The sequence below is a fragment of the Saccostrea cucullata genome, unplaced genomic scaffold (genome assembly GCF_032062105.1).
Source record: "Saccostrea cucullata isolate Sc308-1 unplaced genomic scaffold, CSIRO_AGI_Scuc_v1 ctg418, whole genome shotgun sequence".
In the NCBI taxonomy this organism is placed as follows: domain Eukaryota; kingdom Metazoa; phylum Mollusca; class Bivalvia; order Ostreida; family Ostreidae; genus Saccostrea; species Saccostrea cuccullata.
The window spans coordinates 672,757-691,366 of NW_026939679.1; the positions used below are offsets into that span (position 1 = coordinate 672,757).

The 18,610-nt window shown below is 34.4% G+C and overlaps 2 protein-coding genes across 2 annotated transcripts; both read right to left on the reverse strand.

Moving 5' to 3' along the window:
* Positions 1–351: 351 nt before the first annotated feature.
* LOC134253660 (cytochrome P450 2J4-like) lies at positions 352–4,922 on the reverse strand. Its single transcript, XM_062736236.1, has 8 exons — positions 4,380–4,922; positions 2,810–3,035; positions 2,586–2,712; positions 2,329–2,488; positions 1,255–1,391; positions 1,000–1,096; positions 694–900; positions 352–607 (listed from the first exon to the last, which is right to left on the reverse strand). The coding sequence occupies exons 1-8, from the start codon at positions 4,708–4,710 to the stop codon at positions 429–431; spliced, it is 1,464 nt and encodes a 487-aa protein (XP_062592220.1). The 5' UTR covers positions 4,711–4,922; the 3' UTR covers positions 352–428.
* A 1,240-nt stretch (positions 4,923–6,162) lies between these two features.
* On the reverse strand, positions 6,163–17,776 carry LOC134253661 (glutathione peroxidase-like). Its single transcript, XM_062736237.1, has 3 exons — positions 17,483–17,776; positions 6,777–6,920; positions 6,163–6,423 (listed from the first exon to the last, which is right to left on the reverse strand). Exons 1-3 carry the CDS (start codon positions 17,774–17,776, stop codon positions 6,187–6,189), a joined length of 675 nt encoding a protein of 224 aa, XP_062592221.1. The 3' UTR covers positions 6,163–6,186.
* Positions 17,777–18,610: the final 834 nt, after the last annotated feature.

Here is an 18,610-nt window from a genome sequence, read left to right on the forward strand (position 1 = left end):
CAGTGGCCTAAAAAGGCCTATTGATTTTGAAATTAAGTTTTAGTAGAGGGTAAACTAGAAACACTTGTGTTTTTTTTTAATGTAGAACGTGAAGTAAACATATGTATGTGAAAATCTGCAAATACGAGGGAGGCGGAGAGAGGGGGTCGACCCCAAATCTGAGCATCCTCCCCTTTTTGCCTTCAGCGGGGACACAAATTCTCTGAATTAGCTTGTTAAAAATAACTTAACTGAACCTGTATAGATTTGTATATTATCAATCTCAGAGAAACGAATACCAGGTACAAAACTCGCATCTCGTATTCAGTCGTTTAGGCAATACACTTTAATTGAACATAATTTAGTCTATATTTTAATTTTTGTACACTTTAATTGTACATAAATAAGTTTATATTTAGCAAAAGCAAGATATTTCCAACAAAAAAAATCTATCGTGGAAGCGCCACCAAGTGGTAAGGAAGTGCTGTTAAGGTAAGGGCCTGAACTCCTTCCAGTGACGGCGGGTTTTCCGTATCATCCATCACAAATCTAAATCTTTGTAGCAAGTTCGTGAAAAACAAGAACAACTCCATCCTTGCAAGTGGTTCTCCAATGCAAAAACGGGGACCTGTACGAGAAAAAGGTTATAATTTGAAACCTATGTATTTTTATGTAATCAATATAATTTTTTTATGAAGGTGAAACACGTCTCACCTGTGGAAAATGGAACGAAAGCATCCCTGCGTCTGAGTGATCCGTCCTCGTTTAAAAATCTTTCGGGTTTGAACTTTTGTGGTTCTTCCCAATATTTCTCGTCAATGTGGGCTGAATACAGATTTGCTATAATAATGGTATCTTTCGGAATGTCAAAACCAAGCAACTGGGTATCACATTTGGCAACGTGTGGAAGAGAGAAAGTTACTGAAAGGTGAAAAATTACGTTTAACATTTGACTTGGTTGGAAGGTAGGCATTTATTTAAAATCAGTAGTAATCAATAATACGTATAATTGATACATGCAAGTATTTGCTATTCGCTGAATTTCCAATAAGGTGGCCTCTAGGTACGGCATTTTCCCTCTGTCTTCGAGACCAACATGTCTATTTTTACCGACAACCTTTCAAAATATTTTTAAAAAATATATTGCAGAGATACTAGTGACAACTAAATATGTCGGTACCATAAACTAGAAAAATATGTATGCAATGAGATATCAATGTATCATATGGATTTAATACGAAGTCTTATGCTTGATGTTGTATTATATTTACGTACAGAATCGATCTCTTCCTGACACTTGGTCTGTATGTCAGGGTATGTAATCATATACAGCAGGCACCAGTCTAAACTTGTCCCGGTCGTCTCCCCTCCCGCGAGGAAAAGATCCACAATAATTTTATAAACATTGGCCTCTAAAAAAAATAATGTAATATACTGACACGCAAAAGAAACGCAACACCCTACTTTAGGGTGAAATAATTATGTAAAGTAAAAAAAATTAAATCTTAAAATTATGGATATCTTCAAATTGGTAAATATCGGTAATTTAACGGTTGAACGATTTTCATACCATAACCGGAAGTCAAGTTTGAGTCTGCATAACAGAAATCAAAAATTGCATGTTTCACAAAACAGCTGGCAATATTATGGAGTTTTAAGGGTGTGTACTGTTCATCTTAAGTAATGCAGCAATATTTCAAAAAATAAAATCTCCTTTCGTTTCCCGTAACGACGTTAAAGCTTCTTGAAAATGGCTTAAGTGCGCATTTCCATTGCTCTAGCTGAAAAATCACAAAGTAAAGGCGATGGAGAGATGATGATGCAAAAATACACTACATTACGTCTCAACAGGGTCTTACGTATTTTATTCATAAATGATAGTCTTTGGACCGGAAGTCCAAGGGTTACTACAATGCGCTAAATTAGAGAAAATTCGACCTAATCATCTGAAAAACAGACATTTAAAAATGGTAAAGAATAATTCCTTCGCTCAGATCTCGATAATGATTAACCTATTGTATCCTAGAAATTAAGCTGCTAATGTTGTTTAGGACAGTCTTGCACGTTGTAATTGAGTGGCTGGGAGGGGGGTGTTTTAAAAGTCATATGTTACTTAGTAAAGTTAAAAGATAAACATTTAACATTTTTATCAAATCTCTGATATTCTGAAAAGTGAGTTTAGCCTAACTGTATTCTTTTCTAAAAATTATTAGTTAAAAAATTCAAACATTAGTAGATAACTGCTTGTTGCGTTTCTTTTGCGTGTCAGTATACTTGTTAACACAGAGTGTATTCTCAAAATTACTTAGTATACTTTTATGTAAATAGTATCGTGACGAAAAAACATACCAGTAAATATTTCGGGTTCTGAGTCGTCGCGAGAAGCCTTTATGTACAGGTCAATAAAATCTCTTATTGCTCCGGGATCAAATGATTCCTCGTGTTCTTTTATAGTCACAGCAAGATATCGCTTAACCTTTTCTATAGCAGCGCTTCTTTTCCTTATTAGCTAGGATGAAAACGAGAGAAAAGGCAACTGATACTTTTCTGTTTAATCAAAGCTATATATGCTACATGATTCATTTCAATAAAGACATATATTGTACCTCTTTCCCGCCAGAAAAGTTCCTCGTAAACGGAAAGAAATTTTCCTTTGCAAATGGTGCGTTGAGACGAAAAATGGATTCAAGAACATCTGTTAATTCATTAAATCGGTCGTCGGTATACTGAAACCTATAAATTGCATGATTCTTGTAGGAAAAACATCAAAATACACACACCCTGACATACAAAATAAGTGAACATAGTAAGTGCAGAAATTCATCAATACCTTGCACCAAACATTACACTGCAAATGATGTTAGTTGCAGCCGACAAAAAGAGTGGCTTCACTCTGACTGGTTTTCCTTTGCTTGCTGTCATTGTTTCCATGACAACGTTCACCTCTTCTTTTACTCGCTCTTCCAATGACTTTTTCCCAACTCCAAAGTCTCGTAAAGCTTGCAAAGCGAACCTTCTGAGAATTTTCCATGGTCGATCACTATTGTATGTTAAACCTGCAAAATGGCTCTGTATATAACAAACTGATGTATAATGTCAGTTGAGTGCTCAAAATGTTGGAATTACGCAAAAAATGTCAGTTGGTAGAATCTTTACATAGACTACAATCTATCATATGGGGGCCTATTTCGGAGATCTTCTTGTTCTGAAATTGTTTAAGCAATTGTCAAACATAGCATGTTTTTATCGAATCTTGCTGAAAATATAGCGTAAAACAGACCTAACTGTGAGAATAATGCAAAGTTGGCAATCAAAGAAAAATAGACGATCATGTTACAAAATTTGATGGCATCAATTCGTCAGGTGTATTAACCAGATTTGTGGGATTGTTGAAGGCTCAAATGAAGTTAAGGTAAGTGTGCCCCATATTTTCTCGTAAAATCCAAAACGGCGCGGGCGCAGTTCTAACCCCACCGTACCTCTACATATTCGCAAAAATTAATTCATGGAAATTAAATAAGATTCTACATGTCTGTGTAACTTATAAACCTTTTTTGGAGTCAAAAGTCAAAAGCAGTAGTGAGTTTTGGGTCGCCGAAGTTGAATTAATAAGAAAAAATACGCACAGAAACAAGTCAGGGGCAAGACTTTTGTACATTTTATTTGTAAACTGTAAAAGTACTGTTACTCAAAATATAATTGTTGAAAACTGCATTAATATAGTTCAGTTTTATACTGAAAATGTTTTATTTCATACAATGGAGAACTATATAAAAGACCGAAAATCCTTTCGTATCATGTAACTTAAAATCTTGAATGAATGTCGATGATAGCATAACCGGACATAATCCATGCTAGTAAACAAATCAAACAATGAAATATAGAATTGTTGATAAGCAGTACCATAGTCCTACTCTACTTCTTTGCAAATAAAAATTTTCTTTGAAATATTTTTTTCAAATAAGCCTTTGGCAGCACTTTTAATCGTGCCATGTGGATAAAAACGCGAATTTTCAGTATGCTAAACATTCTATATTGTGACGTCATTTTAGGAGATATTACGTCATGAAAATTATAAAGTGACGTCACAATATGTGTATGTTTTTCTGTTCTTTCCAATGATATCAAACTCAAATATATATCCGTAAAACAGTTAATTTTTTATTAAACAGTTCTCAGGACTTTTGAAATACCCCTCGTAAGAGGTAATTCAGCTGAACAAATTAATTCAGGTCATTTAGATTTAAAAGTTTAAAAAAGAAGCAAAACAAAACAAAATGAAATCTAACGACAAAATACAATTTTATAACAATTTTATAATGAAAGGGCAGTGAGACTAATAAAAATACCAGTAAATTAGAGTAAAGGTAAATTTTTATTTCAAGGGAAAATGTCCATACCTGTTCCTTTGGAAACACCAATCAATGGTACAAACAGCTGAGGTCTGTCTGTGAAGACATCTGCCTGTTTCACGAAAGCTTCGTTGATTGCGTCATATCCGTTTAAAATAACTATTAGAGTAGATCCGCAGTGAAGAGTGTAAATATTTCCATATTCCTCCGCAAGTTTTGTATAAGCTTTGTATCCATGCGGATTTTTTTTAAACAGAATTAAATTCCCCAAGAAAGGAACTGGGAGTGGTCCAGGAGGAAGGTTCCCTTTCTTACGCCAAAATACAAACCAGAAAATGAGAAAAGAAAGTACAGATATAAGGATTAAGGTAGTAGCCATTGCAGACACCTCACATATAAATAAATAACGTCCTCTCACATTACAGTTACATGTAGATGACACGTGGCCAGCAAATGCAATTCCATTTATCTACCTGCCCTGGATTTGACATTATTGTCGTAGTAAGTATTCTGAATCACGTTTCTTTTCCTTTATGTCTTATAATTTAAAGAGCATTTCCCGGTAAACCACTTCACATACATATCTTTAGTTATGGAGTTTGTAGTATGTGTGAAGATTATTTTGATACATGATGGATTATAAGAAAAGTTCATTATATGTGTTAATTGCTTTCATTGGATTGATATTGCAGTATTTCAACTAAATATTATACAATGTATTAATTTTATTGACGCCCCTGGGCCATAATGCTCAGCCAAGTCACTTTTGGTGTTCATAAGGACCCCTCCGCCTTTTATCTCGATGAAAATTGTGTCGGAAGAATTAATGAATTAGCTATGCTTAAATCCATACAATAGGAGGATATCAAAGTGACACACATGTAGAGAATCCAAACAGATCTATGTAGTTCACTATCGCAGCATTGCACTTTAGAGGTATGAGTTGTTTGTGCGATATCGCGACGATTCAATGACGATGAAGCATTGACGAGGAAGCAATGGTACCGGTGCGATAGCGGGGCTACGACGATGCGATGGCAAGAGGAAGCGATGGTGCGATGATTCGATTGTGCGATGACCATAGCGCGATCATCTAAAAATGTAACAAACTTTTCTTTTGTCAATGAATTAATACATTTTATATCTTTTGTTTAATTAATTTGAAAATCAAATTACATGTACTTGGATATTTTTATATTTTTATGTGAAAAAAATTAAGATATCTGTTACAAAGACGTAGATGAATATTAAATAAAAGGAATGAATGAACAGAGTTTTTATCTTAGTAGGTATGGACATTTTCTTCCAGAATTTTATTGAAACTGTAGAATCGAGGGGGAGCATTTTGAAAATTGTTCACATAACAACATCCCAAAAGCTCTTCTGGTCAAATATATTGAACTCTTTTAATGTTTTTTATTTCCTTCCTGAATTGTTATATAAAATTGCTTTATGTCAAATGCACATTTTAAATGGGTCCTTTTCAAACACCTCATTCACTAAAATTCCAGTTTCATGTGTCTTCAAACTTAAACATTGCATGTATGACAAATTTAGCCACTTACTGAATTGCATTTGCGTTTAGGGAACCTTCTACTGATTCTGTCATAGTAAATACGAAATTTGTACCGAAACAAATGAAGAAATAAACCAGGGAATACGTAAGGGAAAAATTTTTTCACCTCTGTAAAAAGGCCGTTACATGATTTATAGATCTACAATTTCTCCGTACGAAACAAAAACGAAAACAATTTAATTTAAAAAGACGTTTAATGATTTTAATCGTAATGAATACACTCGAACATGAAAAATTTTGATTGTTTTTTTAAATTGTTAAAATAATTATTTATAATCCTCAACCAATGAATGATCCAAGGACCGGAAGTTTGTGTTCATGTTGTTCAGCCCCCTGAATCTGAGCCCGGATGTCGTCACGAAGATCGGCCGGAAGTACGTAGACGTTATACCTCTTTACAGGTTTACCGGTCCTATCAATGAGAATTTTCTCAAAATTCCAGCGGATATCGTGAACTTTATTCCCTTGGTAGGTCAGTCCGGGATAAAACAGTTCATCTGTAGGTTCACAGTATTTCTAAAAAAAATGTATTATTATATACCGGTAATTTATTCTTTATTGAATTGAAATAAAAGTTATCCTCTTGTACATCTTGAGTATTTTGTTATATTCATGTAGGTACATTTCAAGGCCACACTAAAAATATTCCATATCTCTAGTGAACTTTTTTGACGACGATGAGAAAGTGTTAAATTTATTAAATATGTTATATACATGTATGTAAAATATGAATTCCAAATTCCAGAATATCATGATAAAAAGGGTCCTCATGTAGACAAGACAAACCTAAAATGTTTCGGTGAATAAAGAAACGGAAGTTATCAGGCTTTTAGAATCTAGGAAATTTACACAATGATAAATTCCCTTACTTTTAGGTAAGTAAACATCTTATGTTCATGGATACCATTGACTTCTGTTTTAGCGGTGAGAGGGAAAGCCGGGATAAACCCATTTCCGGGTCTGACATATTTCAGTCCATTCATGATCTCGGTTCCATTTGCACCGGGCTCCTCCTGTAAATCAAACAATGACTTTCAAAACACAGTCAAACAAACAGATTGTCATTTACAATGTAAGACATTAACATCTCTTTAAGCATCAAAAATTGAACAGATGCAATATTTAAATGGATTCTTGCAAGTTAGTAACAGAAAAACAAGCATACAAACAACACACTTATTTATCTAAAATTAAATTACTTGTCAAACGACATATTATGGCACGCCGATTGGTTCAAAATTATTTTCTGCACGACCTTAAACAAAAATTACACGAGTAAGTAAAAACTTACACAAAGTGAGAAATGTATACACAAAGTTATTGAAATTTACACAAACTACAGAAAAACTACACAATCAACAAAATATTTACACGATATAGTGAAAAAATTACACAAACGTAAAAACGAAAACTGCACGAGTGAGAATACAACATCGACATAATATACGACGCATCCTCATTGCGCACATTTCATTAATATTCATTAGAGAACAGCTCAGGGTGGCTTGAATGCTTGAAACATGTGTACCTATAAATTTATCCTAAAGGATTAGTAATGTGTTAGTAATATTTATTTAATCTTTTTAAAAAGGATTCAGTCTTTTGGAATTCCGACTCTCAACAATATGTACAATGTGTTTTAATAATTTATACATGTATAAATTTACACACAATCTTAAGTATGGAATATGAACACCCCCGATTAAAAAACATTCTACACATGTATAAATAACGTAAAAGGGATGCACATTACCAGTTGTTTGTTTAATTGTTAGATTTTTAAATTGTGTCATTCCTCTATCATTGTCTATATAGCAATTTCTTTTGAAAGTGTAAAATATTGATACAGTAAAGGTCTTCATAAAAATTAATAAAAACAGCATGTGATGTAATACAAGACAGTTAACAACAAATCAAACTCTTCTCCTCCACCACCCACTGTGAGTACGTCTGTAATAATTAAGGATGTGGATGCGTGACCTTTTCATATAGAGAGAACCCTCCCTGCTGGTGATGGAATGAAAGACACCTGCACGCTAATCGATTTATAGTTATTTGACACATCAATAATACCTTTTGATTAAGGATTACTAGCAATTCATACAGAGATTTTGAAGCATTGTTGCGATCATCTGGGTTGTGGAATTTGACAGAAAACTTTTTGGAAATAAACAGTAAAAAATAAAAATAAGGCAAATATTTGCGCAACTTTAAGTTTTATATTGAAACGATCGAATATAATTATTAATTTTTTTATATAACTATGTATGTGACAAAGTAGAACATGCAGTCTTTAATTTTGAACAATGTGTAGTGATTTCATAAATATCCATGTAAATGTAGAAAATTGTATGTAAATTGTAGTCGTTTTAGTTATGTGAATTTAAGCTTAATATATTATGTTTTTATCGAGTTTGCTTTGAATAGGTAAAATGCATATAAAGGAGTTAAAACAATTAAAAATTATAATATACAGACACATATAATATCGGTAAAGCATCGCTTTTGATAGTGGGGAGGGGGTTAGAATTTTTTTTGACAAATTACCTGAAAAGCCTAATTGCATGACAAGCGAAAAAAAAGGCGGGGGGGGGGTGTCCAAACTCGAAAATCCTATTTCGTTGAGGTAGTGAGGCACCTTCAATATTCCACCTTCTTTTCGAAACACATAAGCATATATTACTTAGATTTAAACTACCAAACAAAAAAGGGGATGAGGCTTTTCAGTGGATATTTACGATAGAAAAAGGTTATGTATGCCAAAGAAAAGAAAACGTAAAGGGGGAGGGACATGCCCCTCCTGATGCTATTGGCTGAAATATTTTTCTTTGAATTTAAGCGTACATGAAGTATTCGATCGAAACCAGGATTGCAATTCAACCTAAAACTATAACGATAAATATTGTAATTAACCGTCCATATCCTGGAATTTGCGCTCGACCTAACAACATTTAAAAATTGAAGGTTAGGGGGTCAACCAGCATATAAGGAAAATTTACTGTTGCAAAGTCTATAATACTCAGAAAAAAGTAGGGTGGAGGGGGGACTTCTACAGGCCCGTTTGCCGATTAATTTCATTTTATGATTATACAGTCATGTTCTTGTTATAGATTTGGGCCATAGGCCATAGATTTGGATTGAAAAGTGTTATTACAAAAAAATTAAATTTAGTGTTTGGGAAATAATAAATTATTAAAATTTTGTGAATACGAATTCTAAATGTAAAGAGAATTTGTTGTCTTTGAAAATATTTGCAAAAATTGTGCTCTATTTGGAACATGATTTATTTGCATTTTTCAAGAATGATAAAACAAGTTCTATATTCTTTCCATTTATTATCAAACTGCAGTATCCATTCCCATTTTATTTATGTGTAACATTGTATGTAGATGTATTTAGTAATTATGTTCCCCAAACGAAGTTGGGGAACATATTGTTTTTACTCTGTTTCTTATTATTATGTCGCCCCGAACGAAGTCGGGGACGACATATTGATATTGTACGCATGTTTTTTTTATCCAGGCTGTTTCTCGGAGACGGCTGGGGCAATCTTCCTGAAACTTTCCTCAAAGAACGATCACTGGTTGTAGTTGTGCAGTGAGGTCGTTCAGTTCCAATATGTCTACCGTTGCCATGGAAACCTGTAAAAAGCGACGAATTTTGTCCGAGAGTGTTCTCTCTGGTCCCTTAAACGTTCGTAATGAAACTCTTTTTATTTTAATGATTAGTATCTGTAGTTGTGCGCCTTGCATTTAAAATTTTCAAATACTCGATTATTGCCATGGAAACCAGGGGAATGTTAAAATTCTTTAATTTCGATTTTCTCAATAACTACTCAAGCAATCGTTTTGAAACTTTCAATGTTAATTCCTTGCAATGTGTCAAAGTGATTTTTACTTTTAAAATAATTGTAATGAGTCGCTCACAGTTGTCATAGAAACGAAACAGAAAAAAGGTTAAGATGTACACATGTGTTCTCCAAGGTCTAGGTCAAAGGGTCAAAGTTCTTCGTGTCCAATAAAAGTTCTTTTCACAAGGATTACATATTTGAAATACGAAAGCCCTAGCCCTTACCGTTCAAACGTAAGGTACTATGTTCAAGACGACCCCCCCCCCTTTTGAAGCGCATTGCCACTTAGAATACACATATCTAACATATACAACTTACAAGTAACGTTTTAAAAGTTTCATTCATAAAATTCAGTTCTCCTGATGTGATTTCATAGTTTGCCAACCTTCATTCTTCTTCTGTCTTGTCTCTAGATTTTATAATTATTTTATTTTATCTATATATAAAATAACGATTGTCAACTGCATTTATTAGCATTTCGCATTTTTTTGTATATCTATAACTTGTATATTATTAATTTCATTAGATAGTGCAGGTATAAATTAGAAAATTGGTACGTTATTTCCATAGTTTTTATTCATTCATAAATCCTATGATCCGCTCCTACAAGTGCGCTAAGCCTTGATCACTACTGTAAACAAAACATTCATCTCGCCGAAAATGTTCACGATTCCGCTAAACTGAGAAAGTTTACACATGATTTATCATCTCATAAGAAACATCAGCCCTGTACAATGCAGAAATGCTCGAATTGAAGGTGGCATGTCAGATTCGTTTTCCGGCAGAACCTCTAAAAATGAAAGTGAAATTTCAGAGTTCTAACTGGCGTTATAATACACAAAATAATTCGGCTGATCTTCTTAAAAAATTACATTTGCCAAGCTTTTTTGGTAGTTAAGATACTGCCAATTAACAAGTATGAGGCTCAGTTCAGTACATCTGCCCAATTTCTTTTATGCAAGTCTGCAAATTTAGGAACTTGTAATTTTTTCCTGCACTACTTTCTTCTCCTACCGATTCTAAAAATAAAATGGGATGTACCCAATTAAGGTCTTCCGTTTCCAACGGAAAGGACTGATACGACTCGATGGTTGTCCAAGCTTAGCTAATGGACCATTGTTTTAGTGATGATAAAAATGAATGTCTTGTCCAGTACGGGGCGACATTTGCTATTGCTTGCAATAGCAGACTTTCTAGTTATGTTCCCCAAACGAAGTTGGGGAACATATTGTTTTTACTCTGTTTCTTATTATGTTCCCCAAACGAAGTTGGGGAACATATTGTTTTTACTCTGTTTCTTATTATTATTATTCTTATTATTATTATTTTTCTTCCTGGGAAAATTTTGTCCGCGAGTAATCTTGTAAACTACACATCCGACTTAGGTGAAACCTTTTTAGGGTAAGTAGGCATGTTATGTAGATTTGCGGAATCAAGGTCATTTTGCGCGCACGTGCTTGCAAGAGCGCGCACGTGCAAAACTTGAAATGACCAATAAATAATGGATATAACAGTAACTTTTCTATTTTTAGACGAAATGTTTTGAAACTCATAATGTAAGGATATATGAGTAGTATGCACAAGATGACATGGTCAAAATAGCAAGATCGCACGTGCAAGCACGTGCGCTTCGCTCTGATTGGCTGAAACTAAAGTCTCAATATCTTTCTTGTTTTTTGATAAAATCATTTGAAATTTTGAACATAGTCATAACCATTAGGGAGATCTAAAGCCCGTAATAAAAAAATATCATGAAAGCATGTGCATGCACGTGTGCTTGCAAGAGCTCGCACGTGCAACACGAGAAATGTCCAATATAGTTGATACAGACGTAACTATTTAAATTATTGATGATATGCTTTAAAACTACTATTAGAAGTATATATAAGAAGCATAGACAAGATGACATGGTCAAAAAAGCAAGATCTCACGTGCATGCACGTGCGCTTCGCTCTGATTGGCTGAAACTAATGTCTCCATATCTTTCTTGTTTTTTGACGAAATCCTTTGAAATTTTAAACATAGGCATGTATTAGGATATCCTACAATAAGATATATAGCAATTATCATGAAAACGCGTGCATGCACGTGTGCTGCAATCTGATTGGCTTATGCTTTAAATAGCTATAACTCCCTTGGTTTTCAACCAAACAGGATGGAATTTGGAACATGGATAGATATAATAGACTTGTACAAGAAGATATGGTCAACATGCACATGCATACACGTGCATGTACGTGCGCTGCAATCTGATTGGCTGAAACATGGAACAGCTATAACTTCCTTGGTTTTCAACCAAACGGGGTGGGATTTAGAACATAGATAGATGTAATGGACTTCTACAAGATAGTATGGTCGCCATGTTCATGTGAGCACGTGCGTGCACGTGAAATGAGTAAAATCAAAAATACACTTGAATTAGCGTCTTTTTTATTTTTTTTGGATTAAATACTTTGATATTTAGTATATTAAAATCTATAGATTGTGAAGACAAGATTATATGGTCATTACGCACGTGCATTCACATGCGCACGCATGCAATGCTAAAATTTGAATGAAATTGGTACACTTCTGGGTAAATGTTGTTAAAGTCTCAAATGCAAATGCTTATTTAATGAAGCTTATAGGGAATATGGCACCAAAAGGGAGTTGGGGAGCGTTTGGGGAACATCTGTAACGGTCCCCGTTACAATTAGCACTAGTTATTATTATTTTTCTTCTTCTTCCTGGGTACTTTTTTGTCCGGGAATGATCTTGTAAACTGTTCGTCCGATGTAGGTAAAATATTTTTAGGGTAAGTAGACATGTTATGTAGATTTGCGGAATGAAGGTCATTTTGCCCGCACGTGCTTGCAAGAGCGTGCACGTGCAACACGTAAAATGACCAATATAATCGATATAGCGGCAACTTTTTTTATTTTTTGATGAATTGCTTTGAAACTCATAATGTGAGGATATATTAGTAGTATAGACATGATGACATGGTCAAAATAGCAAGATCTCACGCGTTTGCACGTGCGCTTCGCTCTGATTGGCTGAAACTAAAGTCTCAATATCTTTCTTGTTTCTTGTCATAATCCTTTGAAATTTTGAACATAGTCCTACATTATAAAGATCTACAGCCTGATATATAAGAATTTTCAAGAAAGCATGCGCATGCACGTGTGCTGCAATCTGATTGGCTGAAACTTTATATAGCTATAACTCCCTTGGTTTACAACCAAACAGGATGGAATTCGGAACATAGATAGATATAATGGACTTCTACAAGAAGGTATGGTCACCATGCACATACATACACATGCGTGTACGTGCGCTGCAATCTGATTGGCTGAAACTTTAAACAGCTATAAGTCCCTTGGTTTTCAACCAAACGGGGTGGGATTTAGAACATAGATAGATGTAATGGACTTTTACAAGAAGATATGGTTACCATGCTCATGTATGCACATGCGTGCACGTGAAATGAGTAAAATAAAAAATACACTTGAATGAGCGTATTTTTTAATACTTTTGGATTAAATACTTTAATATTTAGTACATTTAAATATATAGATTGTATAGGCAAGATGATAGCTCATTACGCACATGCATTCACATGCGCATTCGTGCGATGCTAAAATTTGAATGAACTTGGTACACTTCTGGGTAAACGTTGGTAAAGTCTCAAATGCATCGAGTTTGTCTTATTTAATGAAGTTTACAGGGAATATGGCACCAAAAGGGAGTTGGGGAGCGTTTGGGGAACATCTGTAACGGTCCCCGTTACAATTAGCACTAGTTATGTTCCCCAAACGAAGTTGGGGAACATATTGTTTTTACTCTGTTTCTTATTATTATTATTATTATTATTATTCCTGGGAAAATTTTGTCCTCGAGTGATCTTGTAAACTATACATCCGACTAAGGTAAAATGTTTTTAGGGTCAGTAGACATGTTATGTAGATTTGCCGAACGAAGGTCATTTTGCGCGCACGTGCTTGCAAGAGCGCGCACGTGCAACACGAGAAATGACCAATATAATGGATATTACTGTAACTTTTCTTTTTTTGGAAGAATTTTTTTGAAACTCATAATATAAGGATACATTAGTAGTATAGACAAGATGGCATGGTCAAAATAGCAAGATCTCACGCGCATGCACGTGCGCTTTGCTCTGATTGGCTGAAACTAAAGTCTCAATATCTTTCTTGTTTCTTGTCATAATCTTTTGAAATTTTGAACATAGTCCTACATTATGAAGGTCTACAGCATGATATATAAAAATATTCATGAAAGCATACGCATGCACGCGTGCTGCAATCTGATTGGCTGAAACTTTAAATGGCTATATAGCTTTGTTTTTTGACGAAATGCTTTGAAATTTAAAACATAGTCATGCATTAGGATATCCTAAAATATGATATAGAAAAAATCATGAAATCACGCGCATGCACGTGTGTTGCAATCTGATTGGCTGAAACTTTATATGGCAATATCTCCTTTGTTTTTTGAGGAAATGTTTCGAATTTTAAAATATAGTCATTCATTTAGATATCCTTCAATACGATAAAGATAAAAATTTATGAAATCACACGCATGCATGTGTGCTGTAATCCGATTGGCTGAAACGTCAAATGGCTATAACTCCCTTGTTTTTCAACCAAACAGGATTTGATTTAGAACATAGATAAATATAAGGGACTCCTACAAGAAAGTGTAGTTATTATGCACGTGCTTGCGCGTGCGTGCACGTGAAATGAGTAAAATTATAAATACACTCGATTGAGTGTATTTTTTAATACTTTTGGATTAAATGCTTTGATTTTAAGTATATTAAAATTTGAGATAGTGTAGACAAGATAATATGGTCGTTACGCACATGAACACGCGTGCAATGCCTATTTCTAAATATATTTTGTATTTTTCTGGGAAGACCTTGATTAAGTCTAAATTCCATAAAGTATTTATTATCTAATAGAGATTACAGGGAATATGGCACCAAAAGGGACTTGGGGAGCGTTTGGGGAACATCTGTAACGGTCCCCGTTACAATTAGCACTAGTTATTATTATTTTTCTTCTCGGGAAAATTTTGTCCGCGAATGATCTTGTAAAGTACACATCCGATTAAGGGGAAACCTTTTTAGGGTAAGTAGGCATGTTATGTAGATTTGCGGAACGAAGGTCATTTTGCGCGCACGTGCTTGCAAGAGCGCGCACGTGCAACACGTGAAATGACCAATATGCTTGAAATTGCCGTAACTTTTACATTTTTATATGTAATGCTTTGATATTTAGAATATATAGACATATTATAAATGTAGATAAGATGACATTGTCAACATGCAATTTTGTGTGCACGTGCTTGCAAGAGCGCGCACAAGCAACACATGAAATGACCGATTTAATTGATAAAGGCGTAAATTTTTACCTTTTTAATGAAATGCTTTGAGACTCATAATATAAGGATATAGTAGTAGCATAGACAATATGACATGATCAAAATAGCAAGATCTCACGCGCATGCACATGCGCTTCGCTCTGATTGGCTGAAACTAAAGTCTCAATATCTTTCTTGTTTTTTGATGAAATCCTTTGAAATTTTGTACATAGCCATGCATTAGGATATCCTACAACACGATATATAACAATTTTCATGAAAACACGTGCATGCACGTGCGCTGTAATCTGATTGGCTTAAACTTTAAATAGCTATAACTCCCTTGGTTTTCAATCAAACAGGATGGGATTTGGAACATAGATAGATATAATAGACTTCTACAAGAAGGTATGGTCACCATGCACATCCATACACGTGCGTGTACGTGCGCTGCAATCTGATTGGCTGAAACTTTAAATAGCTATAACTCCCTTAGTTTTCAACCAAACAGGATGAGATTTGGAACATAGATAGATATAATGGACTTCTACAAGAAGGTATGGTCACCATGCACATCCATACACGTGCGTGAACGTACGCTGCAATCTGATTGGCTGAAATTTTAATCAGCTATAACTCCCTTGGTTTTCAACCAAACGGAGTGGGATTTAGAACATAGATAGATGTAATGAACTTCTACAAGAAGGTATGCCACCATGGTCATGTATGCACGTGCGTGCACGTGAAATGAGTAAAATCAAAAATACACTTGAATGAGTATATGTTTTAATACTTTTAGATTAAATACATTAATATTTAGTATATTAAAGTATATAGATTGTGTAGACAAGATGATATGGTCATTACGCACATGCATTCACATGCGCACGCGTGTAATGCTAAAATTTGAATGAACTTGGTACCCTTCTGGGTAAACGTTGTTAAAGTCTCAAATGTATAGAGTTTGTCTTATTTAATGAAGCTTACAGGGAATATGGCACAAAAAGGGAGATGGGGAGCATTTGGGGAACATCTGTAACGGTCCCCGTTACAATTAGCACTAGTTCACAATGTTTTAAAAGTCTTGATGTGTCATTATGGTTCAACGATTTGAAACTTAAATAAATTTATATTGGGACTCCAGTCGATCCACGAGCCAGGTCCGCCACTGATCATGTGTTTTTCCATAGCTAGGATTATTTGAGTAGAGTTTTGTTATTTCATTTGGACAAATTTAATTAACAAAACACAAAAGCGCATGTACATAGAGTATATAAGTATATTCTCCGTTTATCTGGTCCTTTTTTCTTTTTTATTAAAAATGAAAACATATTTATCAAGTAATCGCCATTACGAATTACGGCAACGCTTACAAGAAATATCTTGTTTTTATTTCGAAGTTTATAACTGAAAATATAAAATATCATGGAAAAAATCATGACAAAAAGTAGGCTACAGATATCCAACCAAAATTGATATCGGATATTTTATAAGTTTGGATACATATGTAAATAGAAATAAAATATTTTTATGTTTGACATTAAAATTACGTTGTGTACATCTAAGGTCATCCTCACTTTTTAAATTTAAAAATGTACACATTTGTATATATCCAGCCAACTGAATATTTAATTTCCTATTCCGAAATGGGGAAAAAATCTCCTCAAATGATTTTTTAAAATCAAGATCCTTGTCAGCCGTACTGTACGTTCATCGTTAGGTACTTTTAGTTCGGAGTCGAGTGCATCATACGCAATGGTACTTTTTTTTTTACCCCGCATTGTAGCACAAACGTACCGATGGATTCATTCTTGTTACAATTTTTGTCCGGCATCATATAATACATCCTTGATCTCGGTCATATAAGAAAAACATAGTATTTTCAAAAAGCTTTTAAATACTCTCGCATAGATCAGATGGAAACACTTCATTCGAAATCGGATTGTAAAAAAGCAACTTCCATTCTCGATAACATTCAGCTTAGCATACATGAAGAGATAAAGAGTACAGAAAACCAAGAACACTATGAATATTCTATGTGCATAGTAATGATATGCGCAGCTGTATGCGCAGTAAAATTGTTTGTGTAATTTTTAGTTTCCTCTGCTCGTGCAATTTTCGATTTTTGTTTGTGCATATTAAACCCTTTAATCGTGTAAAAAATTTCGGATTCGTGCATTTTTCGTTATGTTTGTGTAAAAATCTTTTAAACTATGTGCAATTTTTACCGATACGTGCATTTTTATTTTACTCGTGTATATTTTTCTCCTAGCTCGTGTATAAAATCATGATCGTTGTGCAGAAAATAATTTTGAACCAATCGGCGTGCCATAACATATACTTGAAAATAAGAAACAGACTTACATAATGAAACTGGTCGGTAGGTACTGCAATAATCTGGAGATCACTTCCGAATTCTTTCTGCAGAGCATTCAGTCCCAGAAACTGTGGGGTATGGTCACAGTATGTAGCCACATTAACCACCAGAATCACCTTGCCCCGGAGGTCGGCGAAATTGATGGTTCCAGTCTTGAAAATGTTTGGCAAGGAAAAGTCGTAGATGGTGGTGGAATCAGACATAGGTTGAGAACATTTGCCAATGAGGCCCAGAATGGGCGAGGCCACCAGACCGAGGAGGAATACAACTTGTAGAAGCATGGTGTTAGTTGTTTTGAATAATGTTGACTCTTTGTAATTTGTTTCCTCTATTTATACTTTTTTGGGTGAGATCCCTTATCTGATCTCAGTGACCGTTAATTAGAACGACGAAAACAAGGAAACCTAGACTACCTGATTATGTCTATAGGCTTAGAACTTTAAGGTTAAACGTTCTAAATTATCGGTAACTTGGAATAATATAAATAGGTTTCTTGGCAATGACAATGAAATTCTTTTGTTTTAATAACTTACCAAACTCTTGCATGAAAAATTAAATCGATTATTCTAGTTGTTTTGTTTTTGTTTTTTTTTTCCCCAAACATCCTGTGATTACCATAGATAAAAAACTGAAAAAACTGATGATCGGTTTAGGTCGTAATGTTTCTAGATCTGAGCTTATAAATATTGCTGAAATAGAACTCGGCGTTGGTCTTTTGGTCGGGCTTAGGCAATGTGACTGAGAGCAAAGTGTAGAAACTGATGATAATGACTCCGAGTTTTGCTCATTTATATTAGCTGACAGCAAAGTGTAAAAAGAGATGGTTTTTACTTTGGACTTTGAAGATCAATTTGTTGCTTCCAGATAATCATACAAGGTTTGGATATATATTTTATTTAATAGAATTTTTAAAAAACAGTAAAAGTCGGAGCGAGAGATAGCATGATTGTGTGTGTGAGGGTGTGTGTGTGTGTGTGTGTGTGTGTTTTAAAAAAAAAGATTTAAATAAAAAAAGGAATAATGAATGTTATCTATAGTTTTTAGTTTGTTTGCTTGAGGATGTTATTAGACCATATAGCAGTGCCTTCTCTAGGCTTTTGGCGAAGCTTTGCCTT

Excerpts from the sequence above, each read along its gene's own strand:
- LOC134253660 (XM_062736236.1), bottom strand. The coding sequence starts at position 4,710 with ATGGCTACTACCTTAATCCTTATATCTGTACTTTCTTTTCTCATTTTC. Across the intron at positions 1,392-2,328 it reads AGAACCCGAAATATTTACTG|AGGCCAATGTTTATAAAATT; the intron begins GTATGTTTTTTC and ends TATTTTTTTTAG. Across the intron at positions 1,097-1,254 it reads GTCAGGAAGAGATCGATTCT|GTTGTCGGTAAAAATAGACA; the intron begins GTACGTAAATAT and ends ATATTTTGAAAG.
- LOC134253661 (XM_062736237.1), bottom strand. The coding sequence starts at position 17,776 with ATGCTTCTACAAGTTGTATTCCTCCTCGGTCTGGTGGCCTCGCCCATT. Across the intron at positions 6,921-17,482 it reads CTACCGACCAGTTTCATTAT|GAGGAGCCCGGTGCAAATGG; the intron begins GTAAGTCTGTTT and ends TTTGATTTACAG. Across the intron at positions 6,424-6,776 it reads AGATGTTTACTTACCTAAAA|AAATACTGTGAACCTACAGA; the intron begins GTAAGGGAATTT and ends CATTTTTTTTAG.